The sequence below is a fragment of the Cherax quadricarinatus genome, chromosome 84 (assembly GCF_038502225.1).
Source record: "Cherax quadricarinatus isolate ZL_2023a chromosome 84, ASM3850222v1, whole genome shotgun sequence".
Taxonomy (NCBI): domain Eukaryota; kingdom Metazoa; phylum Arthropoda; class Malacostraca; order Decapoda; family Parastacidae; genus Cherax; species Cherax quadricarinatus.
This window is the reverse complement of record NC_091375.1, coordinates 9,125,223-9,143,771: the sequence shown is the minus strand read 5'-3', so window position 1 is coordinate 9,143,771 and position 18,549 is coordinate 9,125,223. Positions and strand designations below refer to the sequence as shown.

The window sequence follows — 18,549 nt, the reverse complement described above, 5'->3', positions numbered from 1 at the left end:
CTCTGTTTCATAGTGGATTTGTGGTGTTACAGGGAAGACATCTGGGGTACTTTAAGCTGAAGGCACAGGATTTTCAGGTGTAGGCCTACTGCTATGACACATTATTCATGGCTAACTTTTTAAATATTTTTACTAAGTGAAGGTGTGTCATGTGCTTTGTTCTTTCCCTGTGCAATTTTTCATGCATCAAATAAAAATTCATTAGGTCTTGTTTTGTCACAAAAGAATGCTGTTTTAACTCTTTGATTAATTCACTTGACAACTCAATTAACTTGTTGATATCCATAGCTATTGACAAGTGACTTTTATAGTTATTAACCATAGCTTTAGCTAGGGTTAATTGTTAACAAAATATTCTAAGAATCATACAGAATTAAGGGATCACCACCAATTACCGCAGTATAAACAGTATAAGTCATCACACACTACATGCACCATCTGTTGCCACCCAGTAAACTACAATAATAATGTGTGGTGTAAATATTATGCAGAAAATTCGGAGAAGGTGTGGAGTTAATAAAAGTATTAGTCAGAGGGCTTGTTGAGGTGGTTTGGTCATTTAGAGAGAATGGATCAAAGTAGAATGACATGGAGAGCGTATAAATCTGTAGGGGAAGGAAGGCGGGGGTAGGGGTCGTCCTCGAAAAGGTTGGAAGGAAGGGGTAAGGGAGGTTTTGTGGGCGAGGGGCTTGGACTTCCAGCAGGCGTGCATGAGCATGTTCAATAGGAGTGAATGGTATTTGGGACCTGACGATCTGTTGGAGTGTGAGCAGGGTAATATTTAGTGAAGGGATTCAGGGAAACCGGTTACTACACTTTTAGTAACCATTGGTAATATGTATAACATCTATTTGCATGTACATGTATCTGCCTTGGTGAGATGTAGCCGGTGTGTTGAAAAAACAAATATATTTGCAAGGTTTATAATAAGACAGGGGATTAATGTTTGAGACAGTTATAAGAATTATTGAAGTTCTAGAGTGAACAACAATTAAAAACTGTGAATTCATAAACATAGTCAAAATCTGAGTGCCCAGTTTAAGGAGAATAAAGGAATGTATGAAGGTGGTAATAAAGGCACGAGACTGTGAATCATTGTCACAAATATTGATAATATATCTGACTCACGAAATCGTAATGACACGATTGCAAACAAACCATATCATTGTTAACTCTAGGAGAGTTAGGTAAATAGTGAAAGGAATATTTTAAAAAGCATTTAAATACCAGAGAAGCAAAAAGTTTGTCACTGGGTTGTGAAAGTTGCATACAGTAAAACTCCTTGTACCAAAGTTCTCCAGATAATAATAAAAAAATGTTATCCGAGATATTGTTAAATTTTCTCTTCAGTTAAGTATTTACATTTAAAAAGGTCTCATTCACACACACAAAGCTTCAAGTAGCAGTGGTAATTTTTTCAGTTAGAGTACTTGTGCAGTTTTTGTGCCCTTCAAAAATTCAGTTTTCATCTTTCATTTAGTAATACTGCACACTTAATAATAGTAAAAATAAAGCCAGTCTCTGTTATTTCTTTTATTACAGTACTCTATTTATGATATACTTTGTGTTGGCCACATTTTTCATTCATAACTTACAAGTATGTAAATGTTGAATCTTTATTAAGAGGTGCACATTGTTTTATTTTAGGCACTGCTAGAAGCCATGGAGCAGCAGAGCATTAGTATAGCCAAGGCAGGAATTGTGTGTTCACTTCCAGCCAGAACCTCCATACTTGCTGCTGCCAACCCTGTGGGAGGTCACTATAACAAAGCCAAGACAGTCTCAGAGAATCTCAAGATGAACAGTGCTCTTCTCTCAAGATTTGATTTAGTCTTCATACTTTTGGATAAACCTGATGAGGTAAAATTTATTCATATTGAAAGTTGTTAAAGTTTGACTCTTTTTTTTTTTTTTTTTCAACAAGTTGGCCATCTCCCACCGAGGCAGGGTGACCCAAAAAAGAAAGAAAATCCCCAAAAAGAAAATACTTTCATCATCATTCAACACACTCACACATTATCACTGTTTTTGCAGAGATGCTCAGAATACAACAGTTTAGAAGCATACACATATAAAGATACACAACATATCCCTCCAAACTGCCAATATCCCAAACCCCTCCTTTAAAGTGCAGGCGTTGTACTTCCCATTTCCAGGACTCAAGTCCGACTATATGAAAATAACCGGTTTTCCTGAATCCTTTCACTAAATATTACCCTGCTCACACTCCAACAGATCTTCAGGTCCCAAGTACCATTCGTCTCCATTCACTCCTATCTAACACGCTCACGCACGCTTGCTGGAAGTCCAAGCCCCTTGCCCACAAAACCTCCTTTACCCCCTCTCTCCAACCCTTTCGAGGACGACCCCTACCCCGCCTTCCTTCCCCTATAGATTTATATGCTTTCCATGTCATTCTACTTTGATCCATTCTCTCTAAATGACCAAACCACCTCAACAACCCCTCTTCTGCCCTCTGACTAATACTTTTTTTAACTCCACACCTTTTCCTAATTTCCATACTCCGAATTTTCTGCATAATATTTACACCACACATTGCCCTTAAACAGGACATCTCCACTGCCTCCAACCGTCTCCTTGCTGCTGCATTTACCACCCAAGCTTCACACCCATATAAGAGTGTTGGTACTACTATACTTTCATACATTCCCTTCTGTGCCTCCATAGATAACGTTTTTTGACTTCACATATACCTCAACGCACCACTCACCTTTTTTCCCTCATCAATTCTATGATTAACCTCATCCTTCATAAATCCATCCGCCGACACGTCAACTCCCAAGTATCTGAAAACATTCACTTCTTCCATACTCCTCCCCAATTTGACTCTTTTTATGAATAGCAAATTCAGTTTGGTTTTTATAATACTGAATGTTTTCCTTTTATTTTGTTGTGAGACCATAAACCTACATTATGTTTACCTCACCTAATCCTGGTATGTTCTATTAGTGCCCATGCCAGCCTCATTTGCGTTCACCCAATGCCAGCCTTGTTTGTCCTCACCAGTCATTATAATGATGTTGTGGTGCCACAAACTGCAAGTAGAGCCCATGCCAAACCAAGCTGAATCATCACTGATTTTGTAATATCAACAATTAAACTTTCATGAGAGATTAATTTTCTGTTGACTAAATGTATGTCTCACACTGAGCTAGCTTTAGAGATATCTTAAGTATCTACATTTGACTTGTTCTCTGCAACTTTCTGAGCGTAACACCCATTTAATATTCCCTACTCACAGGACTTGTAGCATAAGTGCACCTTGTTGAGTGTTCACAGCAGACACTGATTCTTCTACTGGAGGATTTCCCTGCTGGCCCCTCTTAGGGAGGTCCTTCCTCTGTACCTTTGGACTCTTCTGTAGCCATTTCTTTTGGCTTCTTGTTTTTCTCTAGTCTCGTGACCCTCTTTGAGTATCACTCTGGGGCCTGGCCACAGGTCCCCAACCTTCCATCTCACAACAGGAGTGTTAAGTTGGTGGCAATTCTGCAAAAGTACAGTGATCATGTCATCCTCTTCAAAGATATTGAAGGTCTGCATTCTATGTAGGTGCCGCTAGCCTGCAGACTGGTTTTCATCTGTTAACTCTGAGGGATGGTTTCCTGAGCCCTTCTTTTTCATGTCATTGCTGCATTCTTCATTCCTGTGAATGATCTAATTTAGCTTGATCTTGCTCCATATCTTCCTGTCTGGTCTTCAGAATTGATATGTCCTCTCTCCATTTGAGGTTTGCTGGCATCTTTTCCTAATATTTAGGACCTTATATTGTGCCTACAATATACCTGTCATTCACAGACTTTGTCTCTGTCCAGATACATTTCCTTTCACCATTTTGTGAATCCACAAGGATCATGGGAGGCAGTTCTTTAATTTCCTGAAGTGACTCTCCAGCTCCCAGACTTGGTTGTGCTCGAACTCCACTTTCACCAGGGAGCGTAGAGTTTGTTAATAATGCAGTAATAAAAATGCACCAACAATTCATTGCATTTTTCCACAATACTAAAATGTGAAATAGTTTACTTCTAGGTAGTAGGTTGGTAGACAGCAGCCGCCCAGGGAGGTACTATCGTCCTGCCAAGTGCCTGTAAAACGAAACCCTGTAATTGTTTTACATAATGCTAGGATTGCTTGTCTTTTTTTCTCATAAACATGCAAGATTTCAGGCATGTCTTGTTACTTCTACTTAGGTCACACCATACATACATGTATACACCCCTCTGGGTTTTCTTCTATTTTCTTACTAGTTCTTGTTTATTTCCTCTATATCCATGGGGAAGTGGAACAGAATTCTTCCTCCGTAAGCCATGCGTGTTGTAAGAGGCGACTAAAATGCCGGGAGCAAGGGGCTAGTAACCCCTTCTCCTGTATATATTACTAAATGTAAAAGGAGAAACTTTCGTTTTTCCTTTTGGGCCACCCCGCCTCGGTGGGATGAACACCCCGCCGATGCGTTGAAAGAAATAGTTTTCTACAGGAACATCAACTTTAAAAATGAGAATTTGTTGCATTTAGTAGAAAAATTGGTTTAGGTTTAAGGAATGTCAGGAAATATACCTCAAGATCAGTACTACTTAAATGACTGGACTGTATATTTTAAGACTTAACTGATTGAGTAATATTTGAAAGTTATATTACATATCAGTGGATCAAATAATACTGTGACTAGCCAGGGATTGAACCTAAGATATTTAGCCACCTCCTGGGAAATACCTAGATTTCTCGACACCTTAGTCCACTGTGCCACCAAATTCGATACCCAGCTGGTCACAGTATTGTTATTTTCTTCAAAACCACTTGTTTTGTGAGTGCATTGATATCAGTAGATTTAGGCTTAAAGACCTAATTTGCTGATTAATATTAAAAAGTATTTTTATGCTTAGCATTGTATCTTAAGTGGCTCTAGAGTCTTTGTGAAATGACCTCCATATCTTAGCACTTCTTTTTTAATATAATTCAGCAACTATAATCATTTAAATGGGACTATTTCATATTTAGGAGCTTCAAGTATTTTAAGAATGTGAGTATTTAACATAATATTAATATGTGGCGGTGCTAGGATGCCCTTGGTAGTGCTGGTGGGTAGTAAAGACATAGGGAGTAATGGGGAGAAGGAAGGGAGGAAAGGTGGTGATGGTTAGAACAGCATTTGTATTTTTGTTCTGTCAAATCCTTGTGAAGTATGCTAAGGTAGATCATAAGTCTTAATGTAATCCACATCCAGTTGTTTTTTGCCTTCTCACATAGGAATTGGACTGTCTCTTATCTGAACATGTGATGGCACTACACAGTGGCACTAGAGGAAAGACTGGTAAAGTGCTTCCATTGAAAGTCAGGAGACAAGACCTCTTAAACTCGAGTATTATTGACGAAGAAAAACCTTTGAGGTAATAAATATTTAGTGCAATATGTGTGTGAGAGAGAAAGAGAGAGGGTAATAAGTCACAGCACTGTAGCTTAAAGACAACTAACACAAATTGAAGAAGTAACATTACATTGTCATTTAGTCCATACCTGACCATTATCAAGTTATGATTTGATGTGGTAAAAGAGGAACCAAAATGTTGTCAAAATATGGGTTAGCTGTGAGAAATAGATTACTTATTTTTTATTTACATATTTGTAGTTTCAGAAGCAGAAGTATGCTCATTGTGCCCCATCTTCAGTTTGTTACACGAGTTAATATTTCCAGATATTGTAGCACATACTGCATTCCTCCTGAATCTCATTCCAGCTGTTTACCACTGCAGTGGACCCCCGGTTTACGATCAGTTCCCAATGTGACCAATTATGTAAGTGCGTTTGTGGGTGTGAAATGGACTAATCTAATTCACAATATTCCTTATGGGAACAAATTCGTTCAGTAATGGCACCTGAACATACTTCTGGAATGAAATAATATCGTAAACTGGGGGTCCACTGTATTTGTGTAGATATGCTCTTTACTTCATTGTTCTTCAGGGCTGCAAGGAAGTGAAGCTTTAAATTTTTTGGTATATATTGACAGATTGAACATGACCTTATACACAACAGCTGTAACATGAATCTTTGCTATGGCTTTTTTTCCATTGAAGCTTGCTGTTCCTGTTATAATATCAAGTGTTGTGAACTTCAGACATATTACTTGACCTTCATTGTCTCCACTTCCAAAGCACTTGCCTTAATTCTGGCTTTCTCCTTATTTCTCACTCATCTTGATAATGGTTCAAGAGGAACTGAGACATTGTTTAATTTTATTTCAGCATTATGGGTTGTGAATTTCTGTACAGTGGACCCTCAGCTAACGATGGCATCACCTAACGTTAAATCGAGCTAACAATACATTTTAACGCAAAAATTTTGCCTCGGCTAACGCTAAAAAACTCACGATACGCGATTCGTTCGAGACACATCCATGTGTGGCCTGAGCGCACCAGTGTTTACAAGCCAGCCAGTGTGGTCGCATCCATGCATAAAATCGGAACATTTCATATTATCACAGCGTTTTTAGTGATTGTACCTGCAAAATGAGTCACTATGGGCCCCAAGAAAGCTAGTGCCAACCCTGCAGGAAAAAGGATGAGAATTACTATGGATATGAATAAAGAGATTAAGGAAATGTGGGTTGAAGTGCAAACCTTTATGGATGAAAATCACCCTCACACAGCTATTGCAAGCCGTGCTGGTGACTATTACAATGACAATGTTGTGAACCACTTTACACAAATCATAAAGGAACGGGAGGTACAGGCCTCTATGGACAGATATGTTATGCGACAGAGGTCCAGTGACTCGCAAGCTGGCCCTAGTGGCATTAAAAGAAGAAGGGAAGTAACCCCAGAAAAGGACTTGATACCTAAAGTCCTAATGGAAGGGGATTCCCCTTCTAAACATTAACAACTTCCACACTCTCCCCTCCTCCCATCCCATCAATCATCACCAGATCTTCAATAAAGGTAAGTGTCAGTTTGTGTGTATTAACATTAATATTTCATGTGGTAAAAATTTTTTTTTTTCATACTTTGGGGTGTCTTGCATGGATTAATTTGATTTCCATTATTTCTTATGGGGAAAAATAATTCAGCTAACGATGAGCTTTCAGGAACGGATTAATATCGTTAGCTGAGGGTCCACTGTATGTTCTCAAAGTGCAGGTAGTCTGAAAGAAGCATGCACCATCAACTGGTGGATCAGAGCCTGATCAACCAGGCTGTTACTCTTGGCTGCACATAAACCAACGTACGAGCCACAGCCTGGCTGGTCAGGAACCGACTTTAGGTGCTTGTCCAGTGCCAGCTTGAAGACTGCCAGGGGTCTGTTGGTAATCCCCCTTATGTATGCTGGGAGGCAGTTGAACAGTCTCGGGCCCCTGACACTTATTGTATGGTCTCTTAACGTGCTAGTGACACCCCTGCTTTTCATTGGGGGGATGTTGCATCGTCTGTCAAGTCTTTTGCTTTCGTAGTGAGTGATTTTCGTGTGCAAGTCCCTCTAGGATTTTCCAGGTGTATATAATCATGTATCTCTCCCGCCTGCGTTTCAGGGAATACAGGTTAAGGAACCTCAAGCGCTCCCAGTAATTGAGGTGTTTTATCTCCGTTATGCGCACCGTGAAGGTTCTCTGTACATTTTCTAGGTCAGCAATTTCACCTGCCTTGAAAGGTGCTGTTAGTGTGCAGCAGTATTCCAGCCTAGATAGAACAAGTGACCTGAAGAGTGTCATCATGGGCTTGGCATCCCTAGTTTTGAAGGTTCTCATTATCCATCGTGTCATTTTTCTAGCAGATGCGATTGATACAATGTTATGGTCCTTGAAGGTGAGATCCTCCAACATGATCACTCCCAGGTCTTTGACGTTGGTGTTTCGCTCTATTTTGTGGCCAGAATTTGTTTTGTACTCTGATGACGATTTAATTTCCTCGTGTTTGCCATAGCTAAGTACCACGAGCTTGGCTCTGCTCCTGCAGCTACAAATAAGTAGCCATCAGCAGTTTGTGTTTATTAGGAGATTGCTGTTGAATGGGTCAGGGCACCACTCTAAGTTCTTTGATATGGTACAGGTATTTATTATATGTTGTATGCTACCTGATACAGTAAATAAAAATTAAAAATTGCACATTGATGTACAGAACTGTACTGGAAATGCAGATGAAACGACGTACAGAATTAAGAACACTCTCTTGTATTTTTCAGTGAGCGTCTCAAGTACCGTAGTGATGAACCATTTGACCCTATACCACATCAGCTCATGCGAAAGTATATTTGTTATTCACGGAAGTATGTCAGACCACGGCTCACTCCTGGAGCAGCAAAGATACTTCAACAGTTTTATCTTGACCTTCGGCAGCATCACCAGAATAACAGCTCAACGCCTATTACAACAAGACAGTTGGAATCTCTCATTAGACTAACAGAGGTGTGTAATCTTTGTTCATCAGAGGTTTGAAATTTTATGTGAATATTTTGTATCATCCACACTAGAACTTCGTGTCCAGTAAGTAGTCAACTTACAAACATGCCAGGTTACACACATCTACACTTACAAACAAGGTACATCACATTTCATATGACCTTGTGTATTGTAATCTTGTATTTTTTTTGTTTTCAAACATATCAGGCACCTCCCACCTAGGCAGGGTGACCCCTGAAAGAAAAAGACTATAAAGTTTATCATCTTCACACATTAAGTAATTCTGGTATTTTAGTCACCTCTTATGATATGCATGGTTTACAGAGGACAAATTCTTTTCCACTTCCCCATGGAGAAATTTTGTAAATGTTAGAGATTACCTGTTTATAGCCATAGGATCAAAGTTATGTACAGTATCCCATCTTCACTGTTAAGTTTGTCATATACAGTACTGGTTTTAATATTTACAGTAGTTGCATCACATACTTGTAGACTTTCACTGTTTGTGTAGAAATAATTTATAGTATCTTTTCAGTACAGCTTTTTTGTTATATTTTATAATTGTGACTTCATGTTCTGATGCTTCGAAGTCTACTTTATTTATGCTCTCATATTCTTTAAGGTTATATTTTTTGTCATGTGTACCACTGAAGTAATTTCAGTGTTCAGAATTTTACATCTTAAAATCGGGGAGCCATTTTATAGAGTTAATTAACATTTTTCTTCTTTAGAAGATATTATAATGCAGCTATATATTATATTTCTAGCATGATGTATATTACCAGTATCAAGTTCATTTTGTAGTCTTCCCCTGCCCCTAGTTTGTGTAAGAGAAAGTTAGTGAATGAACATAAGTATGTACAGGACTTGGTGTACCTCACTACAACCTGCAGTAAATGATCAGCATTTCACAATGCCTAGTACAGTATCACCATAACTACTGTACATCAAAATTGTAAGTTATCAGTTAGGATCTCATTCATTATGCTAAAAGTATCTGTAAAGTGCATACATTATTATGAAGGAACGTTTTACATGCTATAATCTCCTCAGGCACGAGCCCGTTGTGTGCTTCGTGAAGAGGCCACTGAAGATGATGCTCGAGATGTTGTGGAGGTCATGAGATTTTCGATGATGGACACCTTTTCTGATGAGTTTGGGCTTCTTGATTTCCAGAGATCACAACATGGTTCAGGATCTAGTAATAGAGGACAGGTAAGAAATAGGTTGCTCCATAAAAAAAAAAATGTATCCTATGGCACTTGTAAGCATAATACTGGTTCTCAGCATATCTTTTGTTATCCACCTCTGTTTATATAAGCAGATGCCTATTAGGCAAGTTGTACTAGCTATGTTGGCCTGCAAGCAGCCAGCAGCAGTAATCTGGTTGACCAAACAGTCAACAAGAACATCTGGCCTCATGTTCAGCTATTGGTAGGCAAGCCCTCAAAACTAGTCTCAGGTCTGTGTGTTAAACACAGGAAAACTTTGGCGTAGCGTAGGCTCTGCTATCAGAACTAAAGCCTTCATCAGTGTGCTGTAAGGAAGAAACTGATCCTTTTTCCTGAGTGGCTTTAATGTAAGAAAGGAGCTATGGCAGGTGTGATAATTAGTTTTGCTTAGTAAAGAGAATCTGCTAGAGGTTGGGAAGAAGGCATAATTTAGTGAAAAAATGTAGGTCTGAAACTGCTGATGTAGGCAGTAAAAAGTTTTTATGCATATAGTGCGGCTATGTAGGGGAGAGAGGGAACTGTTTCTCAGTAAAAAATAGGCTTTAGACAGGGCTCTGTGATGTCATCATGGTTTAATATATTTATAAATGCCATTGTAAAGGAAATGAATACTCCAAAGCACCTTCTCTTAAACCATTTATTGTAGGTAGATGTTTTGCCCCATTTTGAAGTAGTGTTTGAAATACTGTGTGATGTTCTCTTGACAATTTTTTTGTCCATGATGAATTCTAGAAACCATATTCACCATCATTCATTCAGTTGTTGATATTATGATCAGATTACTCTTCAACTGCTACTGTACTTGTGTACAGTAGTCTGTAATTCATTCATCACTCCAATTCATCATTTTGTTTTCATGTAGAGTTTTTGTATCCACAGACATGTTCATATAGTTTTTTCTTTCTAGCACATCATTTATATAAATGCTATCAAAGCAAGCAACAATTCTTATAGAATTCCAAAGTTGACAGTTTTCCTCACATCACTCTCTGTTTAATCTTTTTACTTTGATGCTGCTGTCACTTGCGTAGATCTACACTAAGTACAGCTCTGACAAATATGCTAGCATCAATAAATTTTGCCTAGGTAGTAGGTTGGTAGACAGCAACTGCCCAGGGAGGTACTATTGTCCTGCCAAGTGAGTGTAAAATGAAAGCCTGTAATTGTTTTACATGATGATCGGAGTCTGTCTCATAGACATGCAAGATTTCAGGTATGTCTTACTACTTCTACAAGTATATATATTTGCACCCCTCTGGGATTACTTCTATTTTCTTACTAGTTCTTGTTTATTTCCTCTTATCTCCATGGGGAAGTGGAACAGAATTCTTCCTCCGTAATCCATGCGTGTTGTAAGAGGCAGCTAGAATGCCGGGAGCAAGGGGCTACTAACCCCTTCTCCTGTACTAAAGTTAAAAAGAGAAACTTTTGTTTTTCTTTTTGGGCTACCGTGTCTCTGTGGGATATGGCTGGTTTGTTGAAAGAAGAATAAATTTTGGTGTAGACATGAGAGAATGGGTCTGTGAGGAGAGTGCACAGAGTATAAAAAATCCTGCCCAATGCAGTGCTTAATGGGGAAAGCCCTTGTGTCCAGTTTAAAATACACAACAAGTTTGATGTTTTTTCTAAATGGCTGTTGCTTGGTACTGAAAGAAATGAAGACAGATTATTTTGAGCAGTTTCAGACGAGAAGTGGATTGAAATAAGGATCAAAATTGTGGAAATATTTTATATTTTTTTGTGAATTTCCTGAGGAAAAGTAGGGCTTCCCTGATCTGTTTTTGTTATTAGGATGACCAGTCATTATTAAAATGCAGGGGTAGGTGTTATATAGGAGAGGCCTAAGGACATGATTAATGAACAGAGGAAAGGTTACTTTAGTGGTAGGAATGCCTAGTGTTTATTTTAGGCTCAGTAAGTTGTATTTTTTTTTATGTGCAAAATTAGCAACTTCTGTGTATGCTATAAGGCAGTTCTGATACTTGAAAGGATGGTTTCTTGTGCTCAGTTGATAGAATGGGAGTCATACTACTAAATAGCTATCATTTGATCATAAGAATTGACTTAAAATAGAAGTCAAGTGGGTGAAATCAGTGTGTAAATTGTAGCTACACCACCAAGTTTGCATCTGCATAATTCCTTAAACGTTCCAACAAATTTCGCATCATCTTCAGGAAAATATTCTCTCACCACATTGTCAGCACTTTTAATTTTGGAGGTTGCAACAGTGAAAGGGTAAAATTGAAAATTTCTTCATTCAACAAACTGGCCCAAAAAGAAAAACAAGTTTCTCTTTTTAACTTCAGTAATGTATACAGGGAAAGGGGTTACTAGCCCCTTGCTCCCGGCATGTTAGCTGCCTTTTACGACATGCATGGCTTATGGAGGAAGAATTCTGTTCCACTTCCCCATGGAGATAAGAGGAAATGAACAAGAACTGTAAGAAACCCAGAGGGATATGTATATATATGCAAGTGTAAGAAGTAGAGGTAGCAAGACACCTGAAGCCTTGTCAGTTTATGAGACAGAAAAAATACACCAGGAATCCTACCATCATGTAAAACAATTACAGGCTACCATTTTACACTCACTTGGCGATTGCTGTCTACAAACCTATTACACTATGGAGTTTCTAGACGAGTCTTTCATGACAAACTGTCAATAGATTTTCTGCAATGTAAATTAATCTATTTTGCTTTTCCATTTCATTAAAAAAATTTATTCCTTTATAGTACTATTATTGGCAGTGGTAATATTATATAATGCCAACAAGTTGATAAGACACATGTGCAACATCTGGCTATCTTTATTATATACAGGTCTCCCTCAACATTCGCGAGGGTTAGGGGATGAAGAGCCTCGCGAATGTTTGGTGCCCCAATATATTGTAGGGAAACATAATACAATACTGCTTCCTTAACTTGTTGAACCATGAACAATCATAAAATACATGAAAACGTCGTAAATTGTACTAAATATATACATGTTATGCTTTAATAACATGTATGTTATTAAATACCACAGACTCCACCACTGCGAGTCCCTACTACCCTCCCTCCGACCCCCGCAACTGGCAGCCAGCCCTCCCACCATTCGGTGTGGCGAGTGTTTTGTTTGTTCATTATTTGCTATTAAACTACAGTATAAATAATGTAAACCCATTCATGACTACATATTGGAATGGCTATTTGGACAGGTATTGGACGGTGACATCATGTGTTTACTCTTGAACACAGCAAAGAATCAAACATTTCTCCTACTGCTAATAATAACACCAATACGATATAATTGAAGAAGGAAATTGTACAAAAATATGAGGGAGTAGTTGACACATGGTCAGTGTGGCTTTGTTTATGCTGGAGTGAACATTAGTCTCCCTGCTCTTCCAAACATTTCACAATAATTCAGCAGTTGAATTTAATAACATATATGTTATAAATAATAATAGTACATATAATTAATAAAATGTATTATTATTATTAATAACATGTATGTTATTAAATACCACTGCCTCAACAGCTACCTCATCCACTCCAGTCGCACTCAATCTACAAGCACCAAACACAATGAATTATTGTGAAATGTTTGGAAGAGCAGGGAGACTAATGCTCACTCCAGCATAAACAAAGCCACACTGACCATGTGTCAACCACTCCCTCGTATTTTTGTACAACTTCCTTCTTCAATTATATCGTATTTATTATTATTATTACTAGCAGTAGCAGAAATGTTTGATTCTTTGCTGTGTTCAAGAGTAAACACATGATGTCACCGTCCAATACCTGTCCGAATAGCCATTCCAATATGCAGTCATGAATGGGTTTACATTATTTATACTGTAGTTTAATAGCAAATAATGAACAAACAAAACACTCACCACACCGAGTGGTGGGAGGGCTGGCTGCCAGTTGCGGGGATCGGAGGGAAACTTGAATATGATTTGGCGGCTGGGAATTTGCGAATGTGTGAAGCCTGCGAAAGCTGAAAACGTGAATGTTGAGGGGGACCTGTAGATGTTTTTCTAAGCACTGGCTTTATCAATTCACTACAGGTTATTTGAAGGTATTGAAATTATCTTCTTTCACCACCTTCAAACAACCTCTATTGACTCATGAAATCGTACTAACACGATTCCAAGCAAACCATAAAATGAAGGGAGTGAACCCATGGTGAGCGAGTCGTAAAACTCCAGGCCAGTGGCCTGAAGTATTATGACTCAGTAGCTTTGGATTCAAACCCCAGCCGTTCTATGGTTTAACCTCTACTGAACTGATAATCTCACTGGTTGGTAGAATAAAGATACCCAGGTGTTTTATATTCATGGAGAAGAGGTCAACCCATAGTGGTCATACAACATTTGGGGACTGGGATGTAATCAGGTTTGATTCAAAGGACAGTAGCTTCAGTTAATCAGATCAAGAGTATGAAGGTACGTACTCTCCTTGAAGGGTATAATAGATTTATTTTTTCTCTTTTACACCCTTGTTGGGAGATGGCACAAGTGTGTGTAAAAAAAATTATTTAATTGTATTATATTAGAGGGGAAGCATTGAATCGATAGCTCTTAGAGAATCTGGTTTGATCCGAGGCAGGGAAGAGTACCTCTATTTCATTGGATGAAAACTTTTAAAATCAAAGGAGTTATTACTATTGTAGAGAATTAATGTATCCATATTTTATAGATGAAAAAGTTTGTGGCAGTTCTTCAAAGGATGTCGGAGAAGACTTACAAGTCATTGTACAACACTGATGAGATGAAGCAGTTAGCACGGCAGGCAAACATTCAGGTTGCAGACTTTGGAGACTTTATTGCAAATCTGAACCATCAGGGATATTTATTAAAGAAAGGTCCCAAAATATATCAGCTTCAAACAGCAGATTATTAATATAGCTGTATGGATCTTCTATAGCTGAAGTGGAACACATTGTTCATATATTCATTAGAAGTATAAAATATTTGTTTATACAGCAGGTGCAGACTTTTTAAATAAGTTTGAAATTTACTGACTGATCTCAGTAATAATTTAGTTGGTAGATCAATTTTTGAAGATGAGACTATAATTATTATATTCAAAGGAGAGGTTTAGTTCTTGTTTATGGTTATAATAATAATAGTCCAAAGGAGAAGGTAGCTTCAATTCTTTGGATTAAGAACTTTTGACTAGTAATATCAAGGCATCCATATTATTCGGTGGTCTTACCCTAGTACAAGCTGAATTTAAGTGTCAAATATTAATTCAATAATATTGAGGAAAGATTGTATATTAGTCATGATGGGTTGAATATTCTACTCTATAATAAAGACATTTTTTATCCTTAGGTAATTATTATTGTACTATAGTCACTCCAAAAATAATCATAACTAATTATTATTATAATCAAAAAGAAGTGCTAAGCCACAAGGGCTATACAGCGCTAATCATAACTAAGCACAGATATAGTATTACACAATGTAAATTATATAAATCTTTTGAAATCACTAATAAAATCCACTAGTTAAATTGTACTTTTAATTCCTTTCTTTTCAATATTTATGTCTTGGAGTCATCCTAGGAAAGGATGAAGGGGGTAAAAGAGATTTTGTTTTCAAGGGGCTTGGACATACAGCAGGCATCTCCAAGTGTTAGATATTAGTGGAGATGAATGGTTTTTTTGGATTTGATGAACTGTGAGCAGGGTAATATTTTATAAAGGGATTCAGGGAAACTGGATTTGAATCCTTGAGGTGGGAAGTACAGTGTATATATTTTAAAGGAGGGGTTTGGGATATTTACTATTTAGAGTGACAGCTACACTCATATCTACAAAGACTGATAATGTGAATGATGACAAGTGTTCCTTTTTTTATATCACCTTGCCTTGGTAGGACATAGCCAAATGTTTAAAAAAAATCTTTAAACTGTGTATAAAATTCTTTAATGTTTTCCACAATTATTTAACGGTTGGACAATCCCCCCTTTCCCTATTAGTCAACTATTTATGTTTTACGATATGGAGTACTAATGATAATTTGTACTCCATATTACCACTAGTGCACTTTAATCAAAAAGATGCACTAAACCACAAGGGTTACTGCTAGTGTACAAATAAACATTTATGATGATACACAGAGGAAAACTGACAAGTATAGAAAATGCTTTAGATACTATTACTGGTAATTTCATTATTTCCTTGACCAATTGTTAACTTTGAAGTAATTTCTAGTTAACGCAGCAAAAGTTAAGATAGGTGAAATTATTGATAGAATATGTAATGATGTCACATAATGTATTCAGGTGTGAATTAATGCTGGTTCTCCAAACTCTGCACAGAAATTAGTGTGAATCTCAATGATGTGACCACTTCGTGGGATTCATTATTCCAACTAATCGAGACCTAGCTGTACTATGGCTTCTGTATACACTCGATACCGAAGCTGCACATTACTACATGTGACACACACCACCAAAATCAGGCACTGACTCATCACAAAAACTAAACTATTTCAGATAAGGTTTTCAATCAGCAACAAAACCTTGTGCATACCTGTTGCTCTCATTGTATACTCTACATCCCTCTCAGCTCTTGGTATATAGTGGAAATGAATGGTATAAAATACCGACACAATGGAAATATAAATACACATGCAGTTTATTGACAACGTTTCGCCCACACAGTGGGCTTTTTCAAGTCACAAACAGATCTACCTGGGGTGGAAGGTACGCTAGTATTTATAGTCAGGTGGAGAATGCTGCATCTGATGATCTACCGAGTGGGGTTATAGAGTCTAGAATCTTAGGGAGATTGGATAAGTTTGTGAGCAGACCTTCTGCAGTGTTCTTCCATTCCTATGTTCTTATGTGGGATAGCGATGAAGAAGTTTCTTGGCAAGTGGTTCAGCTATGTTATAGAAGCCATTGTTCTGGTTGAAATTGTTGGTTATAGAGATAAGCGATGATTCCAGGATTCTTCGGTATTGTCTTCTCTGGTGATTGATAAGACAACACCCAATACCGAGAATCCTGGAATCATCGCTTATCTCTATAACCAACAATTTCAACCAGAACAATGGCTTCTATAACATAGCTGAACCACTTGCCAAGAAACTTCTTCATCGCTATCCCACATAGGAATGGAAGAATACTGCAGAAGGTCTGCTCACAAACTTATCCAATCTTCCTAAGATTCTAGACTCTATAACCCCACTCAGTAGATGCAGCATTCTCCACCTGACCTCAACATTCTGAACCTGACTTTAAATACTCGCGTACCTTCCACCCCAGGTAGATCTGTTTGACTTGAAAAAGCTCACTGTAAGGGCAAAACGTTGTCAATAAAGGATCACATTAAACTGCATATGTTTTTATATTTCTCTTGGTATACAAACTGTATACAGACATATCTTTGTATATATAAATAGGTGCTACCTGTAAATTCGCTCCAAAATCAGACGTTATACAGACTGAAAGAGGTTAATTTTTCTTTTTTTTTTTTACAGACTGAGCTATCCTACCCTAGTTCATTTCAAAGCCTCAGGATGTGACCCACAAGTCGGCCAACACCTAGGTACCTATTTGCTGTTAGGTGGACAGGGATACCAGGTGTATTAACCCTTAAACTGTCCAAACAGATCTATAGTCACATGTGTAGTGCTCCAAAAGTAAATCTACGTTTTTTTTTACATATTTTCAAATATATATAACAAAAAAAAAATGCAGATCACTTTTTTTACATGTTTTCAAATGTAAAAAAAACAAAAAGAAGATCTACATTTTTTTACATACTTTCAAATGTTGAAAAAACGTAGATGTACGTTTGGACAGTTTAAGGAAATACGCCCAGTGTTTTCATCTGTACTGGGGATTGAACCACATGTTATCCTATGTTAGAATTTTTTTTTTTTTGCAAGATTAGGGTGCTAGGCTAGCTTTAGTGTAAAATTTAAACTGACATATCAAAATTTTCCACAATTTTAGTCATCTGTTTCCCTTTACCAATGAATCAATGAGTTATTTACAAATCAAGACTAAAATATTGATTATGATAATGGTATACAATACTGACAAGTTACATGTGCAACAGTTGGGTAACTTATTCCAAAACATTTTGCCTGCAGAAGCCTACTGTGTAGGCAAAAAACTTCAGAATAAAGTTACCTAACTGTTGCACATCTTAATAAAATTTTAAATGACAAGGTAACTCAAGGTGGATAAACAGGTGGCTTATGCTCCCACCTACAATGTTGTAGTAGCAACACCACCAAAGTGCTGGCACTACTCAACTGGTCAATGTATAATAAACACTAGCGTCAAAAGAATACCTTGCCAAGTCACGTAACAAGAGCCTAATGTGCAAGGTCATACTGCTGCCAGGAATCATTATTACACTCATGAGAAAGAGCTAAACTCACAGGAAGTCATATAGCACCTGGGGGAATGGAAGGCATTCAGATTATTCAATGAATTGGTGCACAGGTCCAATTCCTTAGATCAAGGAACCATTCTTGAGGGGCTGCTGGTATCAAATTGACATTTGTAGATCAGCAAGCCTTATTTTGGCACCTTTCATTATAAGGATTATTATAAAATGCACCCCTGAAGGGAGGTTCCTTGATTCTGGTGAGGGGGCTCTTGATTTAAGGAATTGGAACTGTGCTCCCCATCCCTTAATCAAATCTAAATCCCTGCTATTTCCCAAGGCACTATATGATCCTTAAAGGTTTAGCCCTCCCCTCCCCACGAATATAAATATATTTACAAGGAAAAAGCTAACATGCAGAATTCATGAAGCTCCTGGACAACAAATCACTTGAAAGTACAAAAATTTTTTTCAATAAGGGATTCTGCTACATGGTATAGAATTAGATGCTAGACATATTCATGAACATATAACTTTATAATAACTCAAAAAGTAAAGCAGTGCATACATTAA

At 37.7% G+C, this 18,549-nt stretch overlaps 1 protein-coding gene across 1 annotated transcript in view; it reads left to right on the top strand.

The window, feature by feature from the left end:
* Positions 1-16,278, top strand: part of rec (recombination-defective) — a 61,592-nt gene extending 45,314 nt beyond the window's left edge. The window contains exons 11-15 of the mRNA XM_053799343.2: positions 1,648-1,860; positions 5,266-5,405; positions 8,191-8,413; positions 9,461-9,622; positions 14,322-16,278. Coding sequence (XP_053655318.1) covers positions 1,648-1,860; positions 5,266-5,405; positions 8,191-8,413; positions 9,461-9,622; positions 14,322-14,525 — 942 coding nt within the window. The 3' untranslated portion in view covers positions 14,526-16,278. The remainder of the gene's footprint in view (positions 1-1,647; positions 1,861-5,265; positions 5,406-8,190; positions 8,414-9,460; positions 9,623-14,321) is intronic.
* The last annotated feature ends 2,271 nt before the right edge of the window (positions 16,279-18,549 follow it).